Here is a 27,643-nt window from a genome sequence, read left to right as displayed (position 1 = left end):
AAGCTGTGTGTCTGGTTGTAAAGATAAGAGCCATCCAAAACATTTATTTTAGAAAAGAAAGTTTGACTCAAGGGCAACCAGCCAATTAAAATCTGGAAAGCTGTGATTATGGAAAATTTTACACTTCCTTTCAGCATAAGTACCTAATGGCACAGGCCCCCATTCCAGAACTAACACTAACACTTCTCAAGCAACCAATTCATATATTCCCATGTTCACTCCTCTCTAAAGTTGCTGTATTTCCCCTGGAAAATGAAAGGAATCCGATATTGCTACTCAAACAAATACCTTAAATGACTTAAGAGGCAGGGACAGAGAAAAGTTAGAGCAGTGACAATTCATATGATAGACTTTTACTACGGGGTGGAGATCATCACCTCTTGTCTCTCAGCAAGACTATAACAGTTTTCAAACCGCAAAAAGACAATCCTCCCCTCTAAGAAAAGTGGAAGTGAGAAATACGACATATTGGAAAAATGAAAAGGAAAACAGAATGGCCCCCACCCCCTCATGCAAAAAACAAACAAAAAACCCAGAAAACCCTGTTGTCACGTGTTGGCTATTATCAAAAGACTAATGTCTGACTAATTTGCAGCTGTGAAGTCAGTCAGTTATGTGTCAAATATTATTTAAAATGCCAATTTGATAAACAGGTAATTGTGAAGAAATCAAGGCAGTTGCAAAAGAATTTAATACATTTTACAAATTACAAAATTCTGCCTGGATCTTCACAGGCATTTGCAGGAAAGCATTCAGTATGTTTGCAAAACACTTTTAAAGTGTGAGAAGCTGCAGAGAACTGCCGCATGCAGAGTCCGGCACAGTTCGGAGTTGAGTACATTCTCCGTGAATTCATCCGCCAGGTTCTGAGCCAGAACGCCGCGCCGGCTATGAATGTGCCAAGCACGACGTAAGAAATTGGGGTTACAAACACACAAGTATGACCACTGCCGGGGTGATCCTTGAAACAGGCAAATGAGACTAAAATGGGTTCTCTTTGTTATAAGAAAAACATCTGAATTCCTCACCATGTCTGGAAGACCCGGCCTTATGCGCATTTGCTGCACATCCACGCCCCTCACTCAGCTGTTGCCATGCTGACCCTCTGTTACCCAACCTCTCTGAGCCAGTTCCTTCCCCTAGGCCTTCACATGGCTGGCATCTTCTAGCGTACAACTAGACACGCCTCTGAAGCAGCTCTTCCTACCCATTCCCAGCCCAGATCAGTTCTCAACGGCCTCACAGGTGCAGAGGGCGAAAAGCCTTACCTTGTTCACTATGTTTATTGTGTATTGTCCACCAGCAGGTAAGCTGCATGCAGACAGGGTCGCTTTTCTCATTTGGTTGCTCCTGCCCCAGCTTCCAGGTATTCAAAAATTACTAAGTATTCACTAAGTGAATGAGGATTCTACCCTCAGTAAATGGTTGTTGAATGGATAAAGGAACTGTGGGCACTTTTACCTAAGCCAGTTGTCAGTGACACATGTATTGAAACAACAGAAAGATATCGTCAGACCAGCAAAGTTTCAGCCAGCCAGCCAGCCATCTTTTATTCGGGAACTGTTGACATGAGTGACGACTGCTAATGTGATAACCAGTGAGATGAGCTACTCTGGGACAGATTTGCAACCTAGCCCCCAAGTGGAGGAGGCGACTGCAGATGGCTGCAGCCAAGGCCAGCTGAGGTGCTGAGTGGACAAACGAAAACAACAAAAAAGGCAAGCGGACAGAAACGACAGCAAGAGAACTGGCTGGAGTGAAACCCCAAAGGGCAAACTCCTTACCATTCGTAAAAGGGAATTCAAATTAGCTTTTAAAAACTGTATCGATATAAACATATAAGCAGAGCATTAAGAGAATTTGTAGAAAATTTGAGCTAATTCCTAGTAGCTTTTTTAAATTGAGAAATCACACACCATAAAATTCACCTTCTAAAGTACACAATTCAGTGGTTTTTTTAGTGTATTCATAAAGTTGTGTGATTGTCAGCACTATCTTAACTCCAGAACATGATCACCCCTAAAGAAACCCTGTATCCATCAGCCGTCACTACCAAATCCCTTCCCATCCTGGTTCCTGGCAACCATGAATCTTCTTTCTATACCAGTTTATTTGCCTATGCCTGACATTTCCTATAAGTGAAATCACATGTGACCTTTTGTGTCTGGCTTCTTGCACTTGGCACAATGTTTTCTAGGTTCATCCATGTTTGTGGCATGGGTCAGTACTGCATTTCTTTTTATGGCTGTATAATATTCCATTGTGTGAATAAACCAGATTTTGTCTATACACTCATACATCTGTTGATGGGCTCTTGGGTTGTTTCCAATTTTGGCTATTATGAATAATGCTGTTATGAACTTTCACGTACAGGTCTTTGTGTGAACATACGGTTTCGGTTGTCTTGGATTTACATGTGGGAGTGAACTTGCTGGTCATGTGATGCCGGCAGGTTTTTAATGGGGAATCTGCCTTCTAAACAGATGCAGTTAAAGGGGAACTAATTTCAACTCACATAAGATATGAGGCAATAGGCAAAAAAGAAACACAAATCACATAGCATGGAAAAGGATAATACTAACAATAAGAACAGCAGTTAATATGTTGAGCCCCTCCTCTGCGCCATGTACCTTGCTAGAAAATTTGGACCTGCAATTTAATCGTGGCTGCCCACGATAACACCCTGAGAGAGTACAGATGTGAAGCTGGCCCATGTGGCCCGCTTGGAGGAGGTAGTAAAGGGGACTACTGGAGCATCCCTAAGGACCATCTATGACCTAAATTCCTCCTCTAAAGAGCCCCCCATCAAATCAACAGACAGTAAACGATACTCTCCTTTTAGAGAACACATAGAGAAGCAATTCTAATGGGGAAAAAAATCCAGTTTGAACACAGACTTTATCCTGAGGGCAAGGGAGCAGCTCTCCAGGATTTGTGAGCAGTGACTTGCCAGTCCTCTGGCCCCACAGCCAGGGAGAGATGAAGGTGACCAGAGACTGGGAACAAGTGGCCAGTTAGGAGGTTGTCAGAATAGACTAGGAAAGGAACATGGCCAGTGGGCAAAGCAAAGGAGCCAGGAGTGCAGGATGGGGAGGGGGAATTCCAGAAAGCTTCACAAGCCTGAAGGCAGAGGGTGGCCAACTGACAGTGGGAGGTAAAAATCCGTATCACACGTCACTGATGGAAAACAAGCCTCTGACAGAGGGCTCTCCCTTTCCCATTTGCCTCTTTCCAGGAGCAACTGTGAGTTGCTAGACTTCTCAAACAAGGCCTCAACGGCTTCAACGTTTCATGAACCTCTTAAACTTCTCAGTCACTAGAGACAAATCATGTCATTCAAAAGCACGTGTTGCGCATCTCTCTGATGTCTCCCTGCAGAGGCTGGAATAGCGAATGCCCTGCACACAATGGATGCTAAGTGAGCACTGATTGACAGAAGAAATTATATTCCCGTTAGAACCACACAGCTGTGTTTTCAATTCTGCTGATTCAATATTTCCTGTCAGAAACAGCTTTTGGTCTTTCAGTACGACAACCGGTTTACTCTCACGCACATCAATGCACAAAGTATATGTAGTTCTTTTGTGATCAAAGAGAATGCTGTCCTGCGTGGCAATCTGAGGCACATCAACAATGATTCCAAGAGCAATCCTTTCCTCTTTCTCGAGCTTGTGCGGATGTTAAAATCTGGCAAAGTAAACAGAAGCAAGGCTGGCTCTTCCCATCATAGAAACAAGCAAAAAAGCCAAAGGATATTGGGTATATTAGAAACTCAAGGTCAAACAGGCTCATTGGCCAGGTGTGACCAACTAGACCTGTATGCCCAGTGCAGTAACCACCAGCCACATGTAGCTATTTAAGTTAAATAAGATTGGTCAGGTGTGGTGGGTTTTGCCTGTAATCCTAGCACATTGGGAGGCTGAGGAGGGCCAATCGCTTGAGCTTAGGAACTAAAGACCAGCCTGGGCAACACGATGAGTCTCTACCAAAAAAAAAAAAAAGAAAAAAAAAAGCCGGATGTGGTGACGTGTGCCTGTGGTTTCACCTACTTGGGACGCAGAGAAGGGAAGATGGCTTGAGCCCAGAAGGCAGCCTGGGCAACAGTGCCAGACCCTGCCTCAAAAAATAAAAATAAGATACAAAAAAATTCAGTTCTTCAGTCACACGAGCCACAGTTCAAGTCTTCAGTCACATGTGACTAGGGGCTAACCACATTGGGTAGCACAGGTATAGAATGTCCATCATCACAGGAAATGCTTTTGGACAATGCTAAGCCAGACTGACTAAGTGGTCAAACATGAAAAAAAGATGAGTCTGTTCTTTAACTCACTGATTGATATCATAGGTTGACTTTTCTGGACAGATACCCTTAAATCAGTATGTTTTCAGACTGTGGATTTCACAGATCAGTAAAATCCTCTTCCTAACTTGGGGCTGCTGGGTTTGTGTTTTGTCCAGTAAGACTGCCACCAGATCACCAGGCTGCATGCCCCAATCAAGGCAGGCAGACACTGTGCCCATCTGACTGCTTGCATTCAATCCCCCGTGAATAACACAATGCCTGGATCACAGCACATACTCAGTAACTATCTACAGAATAAGTGATTATATATGCACACACACATGCACACACACATACCTATATCCTTACCTTTTTCATTTGATCTTCAGTGAAAACTATCACTGGCTGGCACTGGTCTGCAGAAAGGTATGTGAGTTTTATGCACACATACAGAGGCTAGACTGCTACAAAATAAATGAGTCATCTAACATTTTTGAGAACTTTATATTAATAAATGCTTGTAACAAAATATACCAAACCAGAATGCAGTGGAGTGTAGGCTTCTCTAAACTGACTGTACATGTCAGAACAAAAATGCGGGGCAGAGAAACTGTTTGCTTTTAAATGGCACGAGTGCCCTCTTGTGGCAAAATATGGTACCTGGGTAGTCACAATTTCTATTTAAAAAACAAGTGTCTTCATGCTTCTAACAACGCATAAAAACTTGTCTGACCTATAAAGCACTCTAAGAAACAGCCCCAAAATGTATCTAAATAGTTTATACAAAATAGGACAAATTTGTCACAGGACTATGTGGTGAGGTTATTCACATACTAGGAAATAACAAAATACATAAAACTGCTCTTGGGATTTGATATACTAAATACTTCATCTTCTGGTTGAAAAACAAATGACTTTCAAGTTCAAGGTGGCACCATACAGTTTATTCCTTCCTTTGTCCAACACCAACAATAACCTTTGCCGCCTCCAACTCCTTTTTTCACTTTCAACTTAACAGCCCTTTCCTGGCGGGGAGGGGAGCTTCCTCACAGAAACCATTCTTTCAAAGTCTGTTTTGGTTGTTCCTTTTTACACTTTACAAGCAGTGATAAATCGTGTCCAGAATGAGTTCTCAATTAAAAGATGAAAATGTGACCTTGATCATTTTAGAGTTTTTGCGAATTTCAGCTTGATATTCCATGGCCTTTCAAGGGCAAAAGACATCTTTATTGATCAATTTCTGCTGAGACAGAACTCTCCAGTTCTACTGATTTAACGATGTGGAGTATTTCCTCAAGTGACAGCAGGAAAAGCTGATCTACTCACGATGATTCTAGTAAGTGTGGTCTCTGTAAACAGAGAAGAATCACTATTTGAATGAGACCTCAAGATGCTTACAAATTCTAAATCAACACCTCAATCTGAGGGTTCAGAAGAAGAATCTTTAAAAGGTAGCATCAGATTATAATTGACTAACCCCTAGCCTCTGATTCTCCTGGGTATTTGTTTAAAATGCAGGCGATTCCTCAGATCTATTTAAAACTTTCAACCACATCTCTATGGAGTTTGGTAATGAGCATTTTTATTAAATTCCCCAAGTACAAGCCCCGGTGTACATAATAACCAATTTCAGTTTTGAGCAACTGCCAGGGAAGGAATGTCCCCCTTTGTGTTTGCTGACTGCCTTCTGGTTTGTTTTAAAGCCTTCTTCTTCTTGCATTATCTTGACCATTCTTGTTGCTCCTCAGTTTCATCTTCTGCAGCAGCAACAAGGCCAGGAGGCAGTCTCTCGCTGTTCATGGCTTCCACGGCTTTACTCTGCTGCCTTTTTCTCTCACAAGCCATCAGCTCAGATCAAAAAACTCTAAGGGCAAATCCGCTGGTGAATAAAATGGTTCCAATGTGCCATATTCCTTTTCTTAGAAAGCAAGAATTACCTGCATATATGAATCTAAAGCATCAATTGTTATCTATGCTAGAAAAATAAAGACCATGAATAAGACTACAATATTGAAATGGGTGAACATCAATTTACAGACAAGTACTAAATTAGGAAAGCTTTTGCTAGGTTTCCTCTAGAACATAATACCATTTATTGACCTTCTAGGACAAACCATCTTTTATTGACGTTAACAGAAGAAGATAATCACATTTTTATAAAGGCAGGCAAGGTTTTCGTTATACACTGTTCTACAGTATTTGTATGTGGTTTTTAAACTTGTGCATATGCTACTTTGATTTCTTCTTAAAATAAAGGACAGCTGAGAATGAAGGAGAAAAACCTCATATCTAGACCAATGTCTTTTATTTCCAACATTTGGGACTATTTAATTTTGAAGTAAGAGCAAATAAAGGTTCACATTTGCTGAGTATTTGTGTACAAAGCATTACTTTAAGGGTACTACTGGATATGTACTCATTCAAAAACCTGGACTATGTTCCACAAAGATTTTCTGCTGAAGAACAACTTCAGCAGCGTAGTGTGAGAGGTAGAAAACTCTCCTAGGGTGAATAACTGAGACTATTGACATTAGCATGCAAACAACTAGACACATTATCTAACCCATCGTAGATGAAGCGTTCTGGACTCCTGGGTTCCTACTAAATATAATAGCAACACAGGCCAGGTGCAATGGCTCACACTTGTTTGTAATTCCAGCAGTTTGGGAGGCTGAGGCGGGACGATCCCTTGAGCTCAGGAGTTCGAGACCAGCCCAGGCAACATATTGAGACCTCATCTGTGCTAAAATTCAAAAGAATTGGCCAGGCACGGTAGCGCACACCTGTAGGCCCAGCTGCCTGGGGGGCTGAGGTGGGAGGATTGCTTGAGCCTGGGAAGTCAAGGCTGAGGCTGCAGTAAGCCCTGATCGTGCCACTGCACTCCACCCTGGGTGACAGAGCGAGACCTTGTCTCAAAGACAAAAACAAAACAAAACAGCAAATAGCAACACAAGTTAACATCTGAGTCTCCGTATCTAGTACCTTTCCTATGACATTGTCCATCTCGGACTCAGGTTACGGAACATGTCTGGCTCATTCACACGAGTGAGTGTAGGTAGGGAAGTATGACACCCAGCAGTCAGAAACCTTAGGTTCAAAGTCTGACTGGCTCAAAATTTGTGACTCAACAAAGAATTCAATTCTTTGACCTTAAGTCTGCATACATTAAAATGGGGACCGCCAGTCCTCCCACCATAACAACAGAGGGAGAGGCCGAGAGGATGATGTGGCTGTGAATGGTCCTGACAGACTCTCAGTAAATGTTTGATGAGTCTGTTATCTGAGCACTCCTGGGGACGGCAAGTGGCCTGGAACAGTCCCTTCCCAGGAATGGTGACCATCACCAACAATATCAAAAATCCAGGACAGACTGGAGCTCGGTGACACAAACTGCTCTAATGTTACGTTAGACACAATGAATTCTTTCTAAACCTCAGACTCTACAATGATGTGGACCTGGAATTTCCCAAATTAAACATAGTGAAAAGGAACTACATGTGTTCCCCAAGGGCTAAGTACCTTTACCAGCCTCTCACCAGGCACCACTCACAGCACTTTCTGGCACGTGGAATCGTACTGACTCACCTCAATGTCCCTAATGAGGTGGGCACTCTAATCATGCCCATTTTAGAGAGGAGGGACTGGAAATCAGAGATCACTCTGCCCAGGACCACACAGCGCATCAGCAGCAGAGCTAGGGCCTGGCCTAGGAACACAAGCTCAGCCACTCTGCTATAATTCCCTGGTGGAAATCACAGTGAAAGTCCCGTAGTTTCAAACATATGCAGGGATTTTAAACCTTACGCAGTCTCTACCTATTCTCATGAGAACAACAGTAAAGTCTAAAACCTTAAAAGTTACTGTGTGGCTGAGCTTCAGGTTAGTGACAAGCTTTTCTTAAAAGTCAATTTATTGTCAAAACATACCTCCCTATGATAGAGAGAGTAGCCCCATGTTACAAATACTAAGACTCAAAGAACGTGCAAAAGACGAAAAACCACAATTTCTGATTATCAAAATTTTTCACAGCTTCCTCTTGTCCAAGGAAAAACTGAAGATAAATCCACATTCCAAACATGTCTTTAGTTTAGAATTCTGACAGATGACTTGGCAGTGAGTGTCAAAAACTTAAATGTACATAACCTGTGACCCTACAAATTCCACTTCTGGGGTCTTAGAGAAATACTAATACAAGTATACAAAGAAATCTGTGCAAGGATCCTGACTGCAGCAGTGTTTGTTAAGAGCAAAAACTAAAAACAAGCAGACTATCACTTGGCTGATGGCAGACACTCGATGGAATACCATGCAGCCGGTTAAAAGAATGAGGTAGCTCTAGCTTCACTGACATAAAAGATTATCTTAAGGATACTATTAAGCAAAAAAAAAAAAAAAAAAAAAAAAAAGCAAGTGACAGGATGTGTGTAGTATAACCCTGTTTTATTAAAAATAAATTCTGTGTGTGTATATGTGAGAGAGAGAAAGAGAGAGGGAGAGAGAGAGAGAAAGATGTAAAGATAGAAAAGGACCTAGAAAAATATATGAACTTCCCTTGGGAGGTGGAAATTGAGGGAAGGGATCTCTCATGATCTACATTGTGGACAACTGTATTTGTTTGAAATTATTTATGAAATAATACTAAATGTTAAATTAAAAATTTTGGAGGCTAATTTTCTAAAGGGAATAGCATAGCTTAGAGATGCCCCTAAAATGAAATGTAAACTTCTTTTTCCCATTTGTAAACCGGTGAGTGCACAGTAAGCGAAGAGCACTGCCAAAAAATTCTCTTTTAAAAGCTCTTTCAGGACACTAAACTAAGTCATTCATTTCTGAGATTAAAGGCCAACGATATCTATTTTCAGACTATGTCATAAATGATATAAATGCCAAAATTATAGATCTTAAGAAGAAAACATGTAAAATACAGATTTAGACAAAACAAATGACTAAAGCTGCATAGTTCTGCTAGACTTTATCCAAAACTGGCCCTACTTCTTAATTATTTGAGAGAACTAAAAGTCTAGTGTTCAAATGTAAATACCCATCATATACTGAAAAATAATCTTCAATTTTGTGTTCTGACCCAAATTTGGCTCAATTAAATCATACGAAAGTCAGACAACACAAATGGTTACACCTCAGCATATAACAAAATCCTGGAAGCAGCATAGCAAGTTAGCTATGACATCATTTATTACACTCTCAAACTGAACTGTAATCTTAAGTTACACACACCACAATACACCTTTGCACAGGTAATTTTATTCTCTCCTGTGGGTGTAGACAGTGCTCATTGATTGAAATTTGAAACATTTAGAAAGCCCATACCTGCATATTGTCACATATTCTTTACATCACGATTCAATAACTATTCAACAGTTATGTCTACTAAACACAGTGAACAAAACAGTATAAATGTTTACACCATTCCCTTGTAAACAAGGCTTTTGTGCACAATAGTAACAAATGGAATTAATGCATACCATGATATCAATAAGGAAAAGACCTTCTCTTTAAATAAACTATTCTGTTTATAAATAAACTCTGATCTTTTTTTTAGTACACATTTACAGACCTGATCAAGAAGAAGAAACTATATATATATATATATATATTTTTTTTTTTCCTTTAAAAAGAAAACGAGATACAGACCACTCTGTGGGAGAATTCACCTAGGAAAGCGGGTAGGAAGCAAGCAAAGGATTCTAGAGCCACAAGTACGACCATACTGCAACTTATTTCTGTTAGCACACACCAACACAAGGACAGGATTGTCTGGGAAGGAGACCATTTTTACTTGAATTCCAGCAAGTTGCAATCAATCTTGTAGTACACATAGGGGTAGTATTCTTGCTGACTCAGGTTTAAACCTGGAATATCCATAGGAGCCTATGGAAAAATAGACAATTATTCAATTATGTATTTACACAACTCAAAAGAGAAAGCAAGTATTAACATTTACCTTTTTATTGAACACCTACTCTGGGCTAAATGTATGCACTTAAGGCTAATTTATCTGAGTTAGACATTATTATTCCCATTTTGCAAATGAGGACACACTGACTTGTTTTGTCTCCAAAACACTGACTTGTCCTAGGAAACACAGAGAGTGAGTGGTAAAGCCAGGTTCAAGCATTCTGACTTCAAAGCCTGCATATGTATTCAGCATGATCCCACCAACCTTTTTTATGTATACTGTAAAAATTTACTTTTTAAATTTTGGGCCTAGAATACTGAGTTTATGGAATACAAAGTTTACAAAATGTGGAGTAAAAATAAAGCAAGTATGATTGAAAAGCAACACTTATTCTATAATCTCAGCACTTTGGGAGGCCAAGGCCTTAAGCTCAGGATGAGTCTGGGCAACATAGTAGGACCCCGTCTCTACAAAAAATAAAAATAAAAACATTAACCAGGCTTGGTGGTGCGTGCCTATAGTCCCAACTACTTGGGAGGATGAGGTGGGAGGATCACTTGAGCACAAAGGTTGAGGCTGCAGTGAGCTATAATCATGCCACCACATTCTAGCTTGAGCAACAGAGCAAGACCTGATCTCAAAACAAAAAACATACAAGGATATATCACTTACTATATATGCATGTTACAAGAACTTACTGCTAGAACATTTGTGTATCAAATAGTTAGACCTCTTATTTATCCACAATTCCACGAAAGTGTAGCAAGTCATTTCCTACATTTCCTTCTATCAAGATAAACTGTTTAATGCCTATGTGAGATACTACCATCCACTCAACTTTTTAAAGAGAAAAAAAGTCAGCAAGATATTTGAAACCAAAAATATAAAATAAAAGCCCACTACAATTTTAAACAGCAACAACAACAACAAAAAAATGCAACTAACGCAGTTTATATCTTCTTTTGTTTAAAGGTAACACTTCTATTTAAAAGAAGATATAAACGCACACATATACATATATATATATATTTTTTTTTTTTTGGGGGGGGGTCTGTTTTTTTTTTCTTTTTTGAGATGGGTTCTTGCTATATTACCCAGGTTTGTCTTGAAGGCCTGGGCTCAAGCGATCCTCCTGCCTCAGCCTCCTGAGTAGCTGGGACTATAGGCATGTGCCACCACACCCAGCGATACCATTTTAGAAAAATGATACCTACCTTGAAAATACTCATCTATTGACGCTCTCGCTTCTACCAAATAAAATTAAAATAACTTTATTTTCTGCCTCTGCAATTTATACTTTTTGTAAATAACTAGTATCCACTGGTTTCTGTATGTCTGCAGCTATAAACATCTGATACACAGCAAGATAATTATCAGCTTGTAGAAATGCCAAGAAGTAAAACACAGCTATAATTAGTGTAAAACAGGTAAACAATGTAAATTACTATGTTTATATAACAAGTTGAGAACCTCAAAGTAATAAAAAAAGATTAAGTATCATATTTACTCTCCCTTTTCTGTCTATCTTCTTTCAATCATTTTTTTCTGAAATGCATTTCAATTCTTACTCTACTGGGCTATCTAATAATACATACTTAATATATATACTTGATAATATAATACTTACATCAATAATAGCTGCTGCACTGCTGTCTAGATGTTTATACAATTCATGTAATACTTCTCTCAGTTTCTTCATAGTTTTCTTATTGGGCTGAAGGAGCATTGCTTGGAAGTTCACTGGCAAGCCATACCTTACAAAGGAGCAGAAATAACAGTATGCCACAGAAGCAAACATGTAAAGAGATTTTCTTACCAAAGCAAATATTCTTATACTCTTTAATCATGGTTCACAAGGAGAGAGTATCTCACTTTACTTTTTACAAGTTCAACTGATATATAGAGAAACTTTAATATACACAAAGAATGTTAATATAAATAGAAACACAAACTTTTGGTCCTCACTGTCCACTAGAAATCTCTCTTGAAAATGAGCCGATTACTAGGAATTACTTCAATTACCATTCAATTTCTAAGGTAATATATAAATAGCCTCAGGAAATAATTACAGTAAGGTTAATAAATACTATTATGGTAATAGCATGAGCTTACCCACATCTACTTTGAAAATTTGAAGAAACATAAAAACAGTAAGCATGGTTATATATAAGTTTTGGGTTTTTAAAAACTATTTCTAATATGAGCAACACACACAGGACCAGAATATGATTTTTTTTAAGTATCTCAAAATATTAAAATCGTTTAGGTTAATACAAAATGATTTCAATAAGTCATTAGTATACTATGTATCCAGTGACATGTAAAAACATCTGAAAGATCTTCCTTTTAAACAAATACTGGCTAATAGTTAGCCTACTTTTAACTTAAGTAAAACACAAGAGATTAATGCTAAGGATACGGCAGCATTAATCTCTTTTTCTAAACCTGCTGTTAAAGAACAAGACTAATATGCACTTCATAAGCTGTGTGATACTGACAACCTCTGTCTCATGATTGGCCCTTTGGTTTCTCCAAACCAATTTCCTATTGCTGGACTGTGTAATGTAAGGAATCTACAAACTCTTTAAGTTCCAAGTTTGGCAATTAACTTTCTTTACCTTAAAACAGACTCAACAAAAACCCGTAATGCTTTCACGTGAATCCATGCAATAAACGCTTCACTAAAATTCACTTTCAGCCATCGTACAAGTGGTCCCTATAAAAAGAGAAAAAAATTACCACAAATTTGGTCTTAGAAATAGAAATTAGATAGACCAAATTTTTTTTAAGTGACTACCTATTAGTAATCTATAGAAGAATTAAGTCACATAATTCACTTTCTACATGTCTGTTATTCTCATTATCTCACATACCTCACCTTAAATTAGATTATAAGGTTAGCCACTACTGGCTGATCTCAACAGACACTAAAATGCACTGAACCAATTCACTAGCACAGAAAAAGGCATATATTTTAATCAAAGTAGTTTAAACTCGTACAAAATATAGAAATGCCTTAGGTTTGAAAATCAAACTATAAAGATCTGAATTTACTACACAACACTCTAAAACATTTAATACATTTAAAATGAAATTCAACTTACAAACAACTTCTCAGTAACAAAGACAAACAGTTACGTAGGCAAGCCATATAACAGCCCTAGCTCTTAGTTTTCCCATCTGTAAAAAAAGGAAGTTGGTCTGGATATCTAAAACCTCTTTACATTCCAATTATGTAGTATAAGTTCTTTTTAAACTTCAAATATTCTGTAGGATTAAACAGATTTCAAATACCTCCTCTTTCCATACTTAAAAGACATATATTATCAATTCTGCTAACACTCATTTGGATAACATTATTAGGCTCATTAGGATGTACCAACCAATTAATTTAAGCAAAAAGGATAGCAAACAAAGTGAAAATCTGTGGTCAAACTATTCTTTAAAAGGATTTTAGGTTTTCCCTAGACAGCTGGTTATTTGGACATTACTTGGTTAGAATTAATTTCCTCCTAGTTGATAGGATATGACTTAAAAAGTACTTGGAACTAATTTTCAATATCTCCCCTTTATTTCCTCTCATATTATTAAGAGAAACACATCTTTACTCATTTTATTTCCCTTTCCAAACAAGCTTTTAGTCTTCACAGTAACCCCACACTTGAAGATGGTAAGTTAACACCATCTTTCATTTTCACAATTCCACTCATTTCCCATTACATCTAGAGTACACCAATTCTCCAATAGTTTCAATACAAACTGTTTCAATAAGAGACTGAGGCATGAAAAAAATCTGCCTCAAGAAAGTGAAAATTCTTACTGAAAAGAACTTTGTTACTTAACTAAAATCGCCCTTCACGTACAAGGACATTAACCAGAATACTGCATTTAAAATTAATATCTGATATGAATTTAGGTGGAGTAATTTATTTTTAAGGATGCGTTTTAAGATAACTATTCTATCTATTTAAGACAGATCTAGAAGCAGCTTAGGTCTATCTTAAATAGATAAAATAGTTATCTTTAGAATAGTTAAGCTTTAGAAGAAATTCATTCTAATCAATTTTTAAAAAAACAAAATCAAATGTCTTAAAACCAAAGCAGATTTTTACTTCCTTTTAAATCAAAGGAAAGCAATATCACTTTTTCTTCTGCTTAACTGGATAATAGTAAATATTAAAAACACATACAAATTGTTTTTTCTTATCAGTAGAAAGCCTGTTCATTTCTTCTTTATCTGCTTTCATCTCCTCTTCATTATACTGGAAGTCACGAACAATGAATCTAAATTTGGGGGAAAAAAAATTGTTCACGTTGTATACAGCTGATGTAACACAGTAAATAAACAAAAAATAGTAATAATCTTACTTGTTTTCCCTGGCTTTGTGTCTGAAGTCATCAACTGCCTTCCTAAACAAGGTGACATTACACAGGTAACTATCTTGGTCCTCTGAGAGAACACTATGAAAAAAAAAAAAAAGTCCATTTAAAGATTTATACATATTGCTGTCTTTCATATTAAGGGCAAAATTCAGAAACTGGCAGAAGAGAAAAGTGGGGTATAATGGCCCTTCCCAAATCACCTCAATGTTTTTCTATCTGGATTGCCTCAAACACTGAAGATACTGAATGTTTATGCTATATTTTGCTTAAGCTACCTTAACAGTCTAATTACATTTATTTCTTACTAACCAACAAAATTAGACATTAACTCCAGTAGAGCATCCAAATGGTAAGAATCACACTTTTCAGTCACTGTCAGCGCCAGGCTCGTGTGTTTCCAGTGTTTCCTTGGTAAGTGCGCTCTTCTTTTCGGGAACCCTAATTCTTCCTTTCTCCAGGCCAACTCAGCCCCACTGAGGCCCAGCCCAGCCTCTCTACATTACCAGTACCTCAAACCGTGGATCTTTCCTTTGCTCCCATGAGACCTCTCAATCGAAAACTGACGGGCTGGATGTGGTGGCTCATGCCTATAATCCCAACACTTTAGGAGGCTGAGGCAGGTGATTGTTTGAGCTCAGGACTTTGAGACGGGACTGGGCAACATGGCAAGACCCTGTCTGTATGAAAAATACAAAAACTACCTGGGCGTGAAGGTACACGCCTGTAGTCCTAGCTACTCGGGAGGCTGACGTGGGAGGATCACTTGAGCTGGGGAGGTTGAGGCTGCAGTGAACTGAGATTGCGCCACTATACTCCAGCCTGGGTGACAGAGTAAGACCCTGTCAAAAAAAAAAATGACAAACACAACTGTCTAAATCATCTCTGAATAAATGTACTTGTGTGCACCTCATGGCTCCATTTTAGGCTTTTTCTAAAAGCCCAGTGAGGTCAGAACTTCAATTCAGTCACAGCTCTATGGACATCACTGGAAAGACCTTTCCAGACACAACTGCCAGGAAATTTTAATAGTCATCTAAATCTGTAATACCTTGGGGAAAGTCCACTGTTTGAGCTTGTATATAGTATGGTCCAAATTAGGCTTTGAGAATTTACCTATAGTGCCTCCTGTACAGAAGCCGCGGCTGCACAGCAGCTGCTCCACAGTGATAACCTTGGGGCAGGGGGATGTTACTGAGAGGAGTCTCTTCCCCTTTCTATCTTTCACATATTGGAGGTCTTCTAATGTTTAGTGCTTTTTAAGCAGCTTTACAGAAATGTAATCGTTATACAAAAAACTGTGCTCATTTAATGTCTATAATCCAAAGCGTGGACATACGCATGAAAACATCACCATAATCTAGATAATAAACATGTCCATCACTACCAAAAGTGTCCTGTGCCCTGTTGTTGGTTGTTTTCTTTGTTTTTTAGCATTTAGTTTTTATTTACAATCTGGTATCTCTGAAATCAGAAAAAATAAGTTTTACAAAACAGAGGAATGCCTGTGGAATTTAAAGATACTATATTAAAATTTTATAAAAAGCATGTGTAGTTTTTCCTGATGCCTGAGAACCACCTGGTTAGCCAAGTAAATTCAGGAGGCAACTAGACACACACTGTTTAATCACAGAATGGCTTTAAGTACTGAATCCACCCCGCTCCTGGTCAGCCAGCCAGCCGGGCCACCTCCCTAGTGTATGATCAGCACACCTCTGGGAGTACTGATCACTGTAATGGCTGACATGCAGAGAAAGCTCACCTACTCTGGATTTAGAACATTGAAACCTCCTGTTAAATTGTGTCTTCTCAAAACAATTACCCTTAGTTCTTGCTCCTGGTGCCCATCAAACCAAATGGAGGGCAGCTACCAAGTGGACAGAGCTTGATCAAAAAAAACTTCTGCTTTTTGCCAAGATTTACTCAGTGATGTGTGAACTGCTTGAGATCAAAACAAATCCAAATCTAACTTGGCAAGCTATTTCAGAGCCACAAATAATGTTATACCATTATCATATTAATCTTTTAAACTCATCCAATACTTGACTGTTTTGAAAAACCTTCCAAAAGCATTTGGTGCTTGACATGGCCCTGTGCTGATGAGCAGGTTACCTATTAAGCAGGTTCCTACCTATTGTGCAGATATCTGGGACATAGCAAATTCCTACGGCTTGCCCAAAAACCTGATGGTGACAAAGGCCAAGATAAAACTTCCACCTTATCTTATAACTAAATCCTCCTATGCCACATTGTTAAGAAAAAATAAATGCCACTTGCTTTCCCTCTTTCCCCTATGGCAAGGTATTTCTTAAAGCTGTATAAAAAATAAATCACAAGTCATTACTATAATGAACTTTTAGTCATTTAACATGTACTGAGACTCTGTAATGCAAGCACTTGCTGGATATTAGTATAAAACTAAGATAGCATCTCCCAATCTCAAGGTATGGGTTTAGTAAAGGAAACAGACATAAACAGGTAACTGCAATACAGAGTTGTTACGTGCTGTAATAGAAAATATATGTGACACACTGGGGAATTAGTAACTTTATCTGAAGGGATTCAAAGGAGTTTCACTGAAGAGGTGATACCAGGTGGAAGTTTGAAAGAAAGGCAAAAAAGAGAAGAACGTTCCAGACAGAACCCCATATGCAAATAAATATAGAAATGGAATAGCATGGTGCATTTGAGGATTCAGGAATTGCCAAAAATAAGTATAGATGGGGCTGGCCATGGTGGTTCACACCTGTAATCCCAGCACTTTGGGAGGCTGAGGTGGGCGATCACTTGAGGTCTGGAGTTCAAGACCAGCTTGGCCAACATAGTGAAACCCCATCTCTACTAAAAATACAAAAATTAGCTGAGTGTAGTGGCACATGCCTGTAATCCCAGCTACCTGGAAGGCTGAGGAGACTCGCTTGAACCCAGAGCTTATGGTAAGTAGAGATCACTCCTCTGCACTCCAGCCTGGGGGGAGAGGGGAGAGGGGGGAGGGGAGAGGAGAGGGGAGGGGAGAAGAGGAGAGGAAAGAGAGAGCGCATATGTGTGTGTGTGTGTACCTGGAATATAGGGTAGAAGAAAGGTGTGTGTGTGTGTGTGTGTGTGTGTGTGTGTGTGTGTGTGTGTTGAGGGGAGGGACAAGCAGTGTTTTAGACAGGGAAGTAACAGATCTGTATGTTACGAAGATGAAAATGGCAGCAATGTGGAAGACTGATGAGAGGAGAAAATACCGGAGAAAAGGAGAGCACTAAGGTCAATTACCATGGTCCAGGCAAGGGACGAGGGAGTCAGAGCTGGAACAGTGGCAATAGGTCTGGTGGGAGTAGGAAGAGTAGATTTAACCATATGAAATTGCGGATATTTGACCACAGGCTGATGTTGAATATTCTACAAATAGTTATATTTTGTGAATTTTTACATTCTTTCAGGTTTGAGGACAGTTAGAAGAATGGATTTAAAAATATTAGACTGAATATTACAGTGAATATTTTTCAATCTATTCTACCTCAAAATTCCGCTTTCATCTTCAGTGCTCCCAAGAATAATCACTCAAGTTATCATTCCAAAAAGTAATGTATTACTACTACCTTTGTGTAAAGCACATAGAACAACGACTAACTCATAGTAACCACTCAAAAATGTTGATCGCGTTAAGCCAAAAATTCAGCATCAAGTTATTGAGATCTTTCCTAAATAGCAGACAAAATTTCAACTCAAAAAAGCCTATCTGCCCCTACATGAACTGCACATACTCTTCATGGTGCTATTTGGGCTAGTGCCATGTTCTCTCTAACTAAATTTAAATAGGTAAGTCTTTGAGTCAGTGATTCCAAATGTACTTTGAACTGAGAAGCAGGTAGAACAGATGTTTTCACTGAGCAAGGAAAGGCTAGGAGCTCTCAGAAGGTTAGTGTGCACTTACAAGTCATTTGCAAATAAGTCTTGACTGCATTAAACTGTTCCCTACCTGAAATCTTCCCCCTAAACTACTAAAGTGGCCATCCAAACATGTAAATTTCTGATGGAATATTTAAGTCTTCCTATCAGAGTAAATCTGAGCTTACTTAATAAGCCTATACACCATCCCCGTGGACATCTGGCTTGGCATATGTCCACCTCTGGAGGACATTCTGTATGCACTGGGTCTTCACTCTCCTCCTCCACCTGCCTCCTAGACAGAGTCAACCTCTATGGCTTCAATGCCCTACAGAAATGTCAGTATCAACAGCCTAAGTGAGAAACTAATATCAAGACACAACTGTAGTCTTCAGTTTACCATGTGAAGAGCTGTATGAATGAAAAGGTATTCCCTCAAATGAAAAAAATTCATGACAAGCACAAGTTTGTTGTTTAGTTCTCAAAAGATCAACATTTGTGAAAATACATGAATACTCCATTAAGCCTTAAAATAACTTCATAATATATACAAGGAAGGTGCTATACTCATTTACCGACAAAGAAAATGAGGCCCAGAGAAGTTAAAAGACTTACCCCAGGTCACACAGCAAGGTGGTAGCAGAACTGAGGCAGGAGAATAGAGTCTGGAGGCAGGGAACCTAAGGCTGTTTCACCCCGACTTCCTAGAACTAAATTGAAAGGAAAACCCTAACTTTCCGTGCCTAAGTAACAAAAGGACCAGGGGCTACTCCCTTTGACCTTTCCTGCATGGCAGATTCTAAACTGGCTGTCTGCAACAAATCAGACTGATTGCCAAATGAGTTTTCATTTTCACAGAAGTATAACTTTGCAACTTCACCCTAGCCTCTGATTGGTTTGCACAGGAGTTTGACCTTTGTAACTTCACTTCAGCCTCTGGTTGGCTGCTTTCTGCAACCAATCAGACTGACTGTTGGCTACCACTTCATTTACATGAGGTGAGCATGCAGTGGCCAATGGGAAACTTGTAGGAGTTACTTGGACCCAGGAAGATTCTGTATCTGGGCCCTTGAGCCACAGCTCAGGTCCGCTCCCACACTGTGGAGTATATTTTCTTTCATTTTGAGTAAATCCCTGCTTTCGTTCTTTTGTTGCTTCATTCTTTCTTTGCTTTGCTGGGCATTTTGTTCAATTCTTTGTTCAAAACACCAAAAACCTAGACAACCTGCAGTCACAACCCTACCAGTGACAGACCCTACAGGTGACAGACTCTACCAGTAACAGAATCAGCAACAGAACTCAGATCCCTGGGTCCAGAACTCCTTCCATTATACTAAGCTACCTCCCATATGACATAATGACTCTGAAAAAGAAAATAATTCACGTGCCTGACCTTACTAATTCCACTTCTTTATTGCCTTCTATATCTTCCACAGTGCTGCCTCCCTTTGAAGCATAAATATATAGATATAGATATAGATGAATCATTTGGGGTAGAGATACATTGTATTTATATTTCCTCAAAGAACACCTGGTGTGGCAATGGCAGAAGATGAAAAAATGACATGGAATAGTATTAAAAGGGTACAGGACCTGGAGCTAAAACATTTTGAGTTCTACCCCTAACTCTGCCACTGGACACTTTACACAGCCATAGGCCTCAGGCGACTATTTAAGCAACTATTTTGACTTCTATTAGAACAAGAATGATAACCGCCCATAATCCATACTTCTTCACAGACTTGTTTTAAATTTCAAATTAGATAATGCATGTTAAATCCATAAATTTAAAAAGTGCTTAATAAAAAAGGGGTTTTTTGCTTGTTTTTTTTTTAAATAAAAGGAACGTACAGATTAGGTAAAATCTAAGCTCAAAGTGATGGTGAACATTTGGAGTTCAACACGGCAGTCCAGAAGCCATTCTGGTACACTTCCTTTGGCAAGCAAAATGAGGAATTATAGACACATAGTAGGTATGCAATAGTGAATAAAGAATGTTCAAAAGGCAGCATACTGTGTGGCAGAAAAAGTACCACATCAGAGACCTAGTTCTAGCCCTGCCATGAATGACATGTGTGACTCCGGGTAAACTATTAATACCTCACTGGCCTCAAAATTCTAAGTCTATAAACGGGAGGTTGTCAGACTGTGCCAAGTCTCTTCTAGGTCTAAAATTATTGCAACTAGAGTTCACAGAACTCACTCATGAGGTTAATTTATCCCAAAGGCAAGAGAGCAAACATATTTCCTAAGCCAACATCCAAACTCTAAAAGGAATTCTAGGAAACAAAGGGTTTTACAAAGACTACTACTTACTTGCTAGACCTTGGAACTACCATTTCGGCTAGTGTTTCATACTGCTTAATCCAGTCATTGTGGTTTAACCTGCAGAAAAGGTACAATACACATTGAAAAAGAAAAACAAGACCTATTTCCTGCCATATCCAGGAAAAGATAAAAATTATGAGATAAATAGGAAATCTGGCTATAGTAAGTAAACTTCAACTCTATTTAATAAAAAAAAAAAAATTCAGGTTTTCTACTGAGAATGAATTTCAAATACACTGAGTAATGCAGGAAATTGGATGTCACCACCCAACATCCAGTAACTATTGCAAAAGAGGCACATCCTAGAACTAGGTTTGGAAAGGAAGTCAAGCAGTGTAGTGTATAGATTCTAAATTATTTTCAGACTAAATAGTTCATGTGTATCTGTATTTTTTAAAAAAGATCATGCTGAAATTACTACCATTCCTGCTCAGTGGCCATTATGAAGGACTGAATAAAACTATATTTACAGGAAGCACAGAGTACCATGAGGTAGTAAGTAAATGAAATGCCAGTAAGCTATGTTGCCACAAAGAATTGTTCAACAACCTTCTCTAGAGGCCACTGGCTTCCCAGGATGTGGGGAGATAGAACTATGTTTGAGAATGAAAACAAAGAATTACAGTGCTTATAGGTCAAGGCAGAAAATAATTCATCATGTAAAGTATCCTAGGCCTATGTTTCAACTACAAGTTACCGTAAACTATAAAAATTTCTGGTTTTGAACCCAAGTTTTAAATAAAGGTTGAATGAGTCAAATATTTTAACTGGGCAAATGTTATTTTCCTACAAAAGCACAGATATATAGAATTTTCTTATTAACAATCAGTATTTCAGTGTAACAGAGGAGAGTTATGTAACTAAAATACAAAATAAAACTTCTGGAGTGAAACCCTTAGATTAAAGGCCTTCTCCATGTGCAAAGAAAAATTCAAAAGCCAGTATACTGCAATAAGGGGAAAAAATGCAGAAGTCAGATAATATTGTAGCCACTGTAAACTCCACGGAGGCATCATTTTCTAGTATTCCCAATCTCTGAACCAGATAAAAATGCAGAGCACAGCAAGGAAGTCTTCATGCAATGATACTCTGAAAAAGACTCAAATCTCCCACCTGAATTTGGATCCCCCAAACATTCCCAGATAGCAAGACTTCAGTGTGTAAGTCTAAAGTGAAACCACTCATAGTGCTATACAGATGCACACAGAGTCCAGGTCTTCCTACAGGTACCCAAAGATTTCATTTCACTTCATTCAAGATTAACTATGATCAAATAGCAAATAACACAGAAGGCCTAATCCTAAAGAGATTTAAAAGGTTATCTAGTCCAGGGATTAGCAAACTATGCCCACAGCTAAGCCTGTTTTGTAAATAAAGTTTTATTGAAACAGCCATATCCATTCATTTACATATCACCTATGGCTACTCAGCTATAACCACAAAGTTGACAGGGTGGAGTAGTTGTGACAGAGAGCACATCATTTGCAAAGCCTACAATACTTACTATCTAACCCTTTATTTTAAAAAATGCTAATATCTGATCTAAACTATTATTTGCTTCTTACAGGGCTTAATTCATCCTAACCAGTCATAAAGATTTTTTTCAGAAAAAAATGCAAAGACCTTCCTATTCTGAGAAATCTAAAATCTGCATTTTTGAAACAATCGATAATTTAGCGTTACTTAATGTTTGAATGAGCCAACTCTACCAAGCTACTAAATTTGATTTGGAAACTCTATTTATAATTGACATCTCCATTGCCAGGTTATGATCTAACTTCTACTTTATGTGCCACATGAGCAAATGCTGATTGACAGAATGAAGAGCAAGGTTATATTCTTTTTACACTTGGATTTTATGGACAACTTCAAATTACAATACTAGATACTAACATTTTTCTTGTATTTTAACAAGTAAAACCTTTTGTAATAGACTTACTTGGGCACTACTACCAGTAATGTGACAAGATACTCTGAATCAAGAACAAAGTCATCCTTCTTCACAATTTCTGCTAGACTTCTAGTTAGCAAACTTCCTCTGGGGAATTAAAAAAAAAAATCATTAGGCTGATAATTATGTGCTTCTGTAACACAAGTAAAGAAACAGCAGGCTAATAATACACAAATATACTATACATATATCGAGAGGGATTAGTCTTAACATTTTTACTTTGTAAGAAGTCATCATTTAGCTGAATATACCCTACCCTTGCAACCAAAGAAACATCTTTTAACAAAATCTGCCTCTAGTGTTTGGTGTTTTCTTTAACTATTATAACTCACCTCTTCTCTTGGGTACATATATAGTATCTTGACTGGAAAAGTGCTATCTACTCATTAGATATCAATTAAAGTCTATTCCATCATATAATTATGAAATTATATCATCTAAGCACAACACCTAAGAACATCTTTGGTGTTCTTCCCTCTCCTTGTGTATCATTTGATACCAGGCAATTCTGGTAGCTAACCCAATAATTAACTCTTTCAAATCAGTCTTCATTTGTCTTCCAGTAATCATTTTCCTGTAATAAATATGTCCTGCCCTGTTTGTATCACTGATAATATCCAACCAACTTTCCCTCTAGGATATGAAGGCACAGCTTGAATACTTCCATGCTTAACGTTGCACTTGTAGTAGTCATAGCACAAGGGGATTAACCACAACAATGCAGTCCTATTTTTAAAAATCTAATGAGTGAAAAACCTTAACTGAAAAAACAGATGAGAGAATAATTATTACATCATAAAAGGATTCTTCTATAGTTATGCAACAGGTAATTGCTATGCAGTTATATTATGATTTCATTTAAAACAATTAATTTTAGACTATTTTTCAGTGAAATATCAAATGGATAAAGGGATAAGCCAGGACCCATTTCACAAGCATTATTTGTAAAACAAGTACAATAAATCAGCTTCCCATCTATTTTGACTAGTCTGAATTCTATAAACTTATCTTAGTGAATTTTCTCCATGCAGTGAAAGAAACACCACTTTGATTACAGAAACAACATAAACTGAAACTAACTACATCCCCACAATATCTCCTTCAGTGCATGCCAGTGTGTTTCACCAGTTCTTACTACTCAAATATACTTGATATGCTTACGCATTCTTTCTTTCCAAATTCTGAAGATTTCCTTTCAGGTTATTGTATGCAGATGCTCGAGATTTCAGGTCATTATCAATCTGAGTTACTCCCTTCAAAAAAGAAAAACAGACAAAATTTTCCCAAATCTGCCTCTACTAATACCATCAATGTAGCTAAACTTTAACTTCTACAAAAAAACCCCACCAGTTTCTAGTTTCTAGTGTCAGAATATTCTATTATTTTAAAAGCATGACTTTAGAAGCTTATTTTAAAAACAGCCTACTTCTTTTTAATGTGATAATTTCCATATGAATATTTTCTACCAAAAGTAATGTTTTAGTCCACATGTATTTTAATTATTATTACTTCTTAAACCATGGAAACGGAATCTAGGCTACTGGTTTTGGAGATTACTAATTACAAGGCTACAATTCATAAGACTGAAGGATATTTTCCAAAATAAATTACATAAAGAGTGTTGACTACTGCAAACATCACTATTACACAGAGTATTTTTCTACAAAATTAAAACTATAGTTGAATTTATTCATGTTTCAAAAGCTGTTTTTTTTGTTTTTTTTTTTTTTTTTTTTCAAAAAAAGACTAAAACTACTAACTACTTAGGTGAAAATGTGAAGTAAACAACATTTGAAGAATTGACTTTAACATAGCTCTAGCATTACTAGCTGTGTAGCACAAGGCCGAGTCACTTCACCTCTCTAAGCCTGCTTCCCTATCTACAAAAGCATCAGAAAGCAGACGATCGAATCCTTAAGGATCCAGAAAATAAGGCTCCGTCATGGTAAGAATACCACTTTATATTATCAAATAATAGTTTCTTAAACTATAGTCATAAAACTGTATGACGACTTTAGTTAAAATCTTTGATAGTCTATTTATTTACATTTAACTATATAGCATAGTGCACAACTAAAGTTACTGGGAGCCAAGGAAAGTCTGTCCAATAATTTAAACTACACTTCTTGCCCCAGCCAGGTCAATAAGAATGCTGGCAAACAATTAACAGGTCCTTGTCTATCTGTCTCATTATAGTTCCTGTTAAGACTTTTATTCCACAAACAGATCTCGTGGGGAAAAGACAGACCTTTACATTTCTCTCAAGTTCAAGGATTTCTCAATATAAAAGGTGCTCTTAACTTGGTGGGTTCATGCATCAGCTTCAAGGTCCAGAGAATCCAGAGTTTAATGTTTGAACAAGTACTACATGCACATAAAAATACTTTAGTGACTACTATTATGTACCTGAATGACTAAGAAATCTTAGTAGACTCTAATTTCCTATTCTACACAATCTCAGGTACCCTTAAAATTTGTATAAAAAATAATTACAGAATTTTCACACTTTCTTTCTTAAACATTGTTGATGTAATATTTAATTATATAACTAAGTATATAACTTAGATAATCTACACATGGAAGCATTATAATTTTTAACATATTTTAATGTCTAAAGCTGTAGTAAGGATACCTTCTATCTGTGACATATAATTAAGTTGCCTTATCAAAACCTACAAAGTATTTCATAGCAAAATTATAAAATAAGCAAAGCCACTAAAAATCAATGTTTCCTACTTGTCTCAAGTACTATCTTACCTTGGCAATTATTTCAGAAATATTTTTCAGGGACTGCTTGATTGGATATTTGGCCATGTCCCACTGGAACCTTGTTATATAAGTAACCAAGTCCACTGAAATAAAGGAATTAATTAATTACTGAAGAGAAGCAATAGAATTGTTCAGTTTTTTACACAGCAAAATATTTTAATACTGACATTGGCACTGAGGAAATAAGCAAAGCTGTCATTTCTGAAGAATCCTGATTAAATGTGAACTATATTAAGTAACAGGGATTAATCCAAATTTTACTTTGTAATCTCTTCTTACTCAAAATTTAATACATATTAATATGATCCTTCTAATTTGATTACTTTAAAAATGAAATATGTACATATTCCTAATATGCATCGTGTGAAGGAGAGAGACACAAAGATTAAGAAACTACTTCAAATTGTCTCCTCAATAAGCGGAATTTGACAAAAACATGTTCTTTCTTTGATAACTCACCCAAAGAAACCGAAAAAAAACTTGTCTGTTAAAACCATGTGATGATTGTTTCCAGGAGTCCACACTTTAGTAATTTTCAAAAAATGGATCCTTTCATTTTCAAATGGAAAGAAAAAAACATGTAAAGCTAAAGAAATACTCAACAACTTATTCCTTGGAAGTTTAGTAATCAAAGTGACTTCACCTCTAGCAGGATCAAGGTCAGTGAAATGAAACGTTAAGTATGGTAGTGCTAACTGACAAAAGTAATTCATATAAAAATATCTTTCTCTTCTCAACACCTCCTTACATAATACCAGTGAGTCAACAACACAGATGGTATTTCCAAAAGCAACTCTAGATGCACTGCCCCTCTTGTTCAACCACCATTCCATCTACTAGACTGATTGCCCCATTTCATGAAATACACAGATCAGTAAAGGCACCATAAATCTGTTCTTTCTCAAAACATAAATCAACAGACACAGTAAACAATCAGATCAGAATTACTTGATAATAAAGAATAGGAATAAGTTACTATATTTTTAACTGATTAAATATTTAGTGAACAGCTATTATTTGCAAGAAAAAATGAGATTTCAGGAACACTGGATTTAAAATACAGTGACCTTATCAGAGCAGATGATCCCATAGAGAATGAAAGGAAAGGCTCCCAGAGGTTTATTAAGGGGCAAGGGGAAAGAAAGGGTTATTTCCTTCTTTTTTTTGAGAAAAAAAAAAGAAAAAGAAACAGGGTCTTGCTCTGCTCTGTCACCCATGCTGGAGTGAAGTGGTACAATCGTAGCTCATTGCAGCCTTGAACTCCTGTGCTCAAGCAAACCTCCCTCCTCAGCCTCCTGACCAGCTGAGACGATAGGCATACACCACCACAACCAGCTAATTTTTTTTTTCTTTCTTTTTGTTTGTTTGGGTTTTTTAGAGACAGGGTCTTCCTATGTTGCCCAGGCTCGTTCTGAACTCCTGCACTCAAGCGATCCTCCCGCCACAGCCTCCCAATGTGTTGGGATTACAGGCATGAACCACTATGCCTAGCTCATTATTTCCTATTATAATGACATCACTAAAGATGGGCTTCTAATTTTAAATGAAGCAAAATGCTAAAATGACATTTCATTAGAAAATAAGAAGTACAAATGACAACAATGGGGTCAGAACCATCTTTATAAAGTCATTACTACATAGAGCAAATGCTACATAAATATTGGCTTCTAGCTACAGAGAGGTCAGTAGGTTATTTTCTGGGTATTAAGTAAAGAATGCCAAAATGAAATTTGGGTGGACGGGGACACTATTCTGCAATAAAATTAATAATTTCTGTTCTAAGGCTTTCACAGCTATACACTGTTAAATAAAAAAATCTTTATAAGACAGCAGGTATTCAATTGGAACAATGCTGAGATATACAACTTGGAAACTTACTTGTAAATGTGTGAACAAATAGATCCTGGAAAGAACTAAGGCAAATATTTACAATACTGCTCTTGCAGGAGACTTGACATCATATCATAAGCTATATTATATATTACGTAAGACTGTCTTCTACAAGATTATGTTTCAGGGGACAGTTATGTACCTGGAAGTATCACCAAATTCAGGAACAATAATTGTATTTTAATGGCTTTCTATTGTATTTAGTGTCCTCTTCTATAGACTTTTTTTTTTTTTCTGAGACAGAGTCTTG

At 37.6% G+C, this 27,643-nt stretch overlaps 1 protein-coding gene across 2 annotated transcripts in view; it reads right to left on the bottom strand.

Moving 5' to 3' along the window:
* Positions 1-5,844: 5,844 nt before the first annotated feature.
* The window catches only part of ATP6V1C1 (ATPase H+ transporting V1 subunit C1), an 81,484-nt gene continuing 59,685 nt past the window's right edge, over positions 5,845-27,643 (bottom strand). For both annotated transcript variants that reach the window (XM_074386998.1, XM_003940670.4), the window contains exons 5-13: positions 25,492-25,586; positions 23,896-23,987; positions 22,723-22,821; positions 20,772-20,840; positions 14,568-14,660; positions 14,390-14,483; positions 12,818-12,915; positions 11,827-11,953; positions 5,845-10,171 (exon numbers count right to left, since the gene is read on the bottom strand). In XM_074386998.1, the coding sequence (XP_074243099.1) occupies positions 10,076-10,171; positions 11,827-11,953; positions 12,818-12,915; positions 14,390-14,483; positions 14,568-14,660; positions 20,772-20,840; positions 22,723-22,821; positions 23,896-23,987; positions 25,492-25,586 (863 nt within the window). In that variant the 3' untranslated portion in view covers positions 5,845-10,075. The remainder of the gene's footprint in view (positions 10,172-11,826; positions 11,954-12,817; positions 12,916-14,389; positions 14,484-14,567; positions 14,661-20,771; positions 20,841-22,722; positions 22,822-23,895; positions 23,988-25,491; positions 25,587-27,643) is intronic.

This window comes from Saimiri boliviensis, chromosome 15 (assembly GCF_048565385.1).
Source record: "Saimiri boliviensis isolate mSaiBol1 chromosome 15, mSaiBol1.pri, whole genome shotgun sequence".
In the NCBI taxonomy this organism is placed as follows: Eukaryota; Metazoa; Chordata; class Mammalia; order Primates; family Cebidae; genus Saimiri; species Saimiri boliviensis.
Note: the sequence above shows the minus strand (reverse complement) of the source record. Positions and strands in the feature narration are given on the sequence as shown.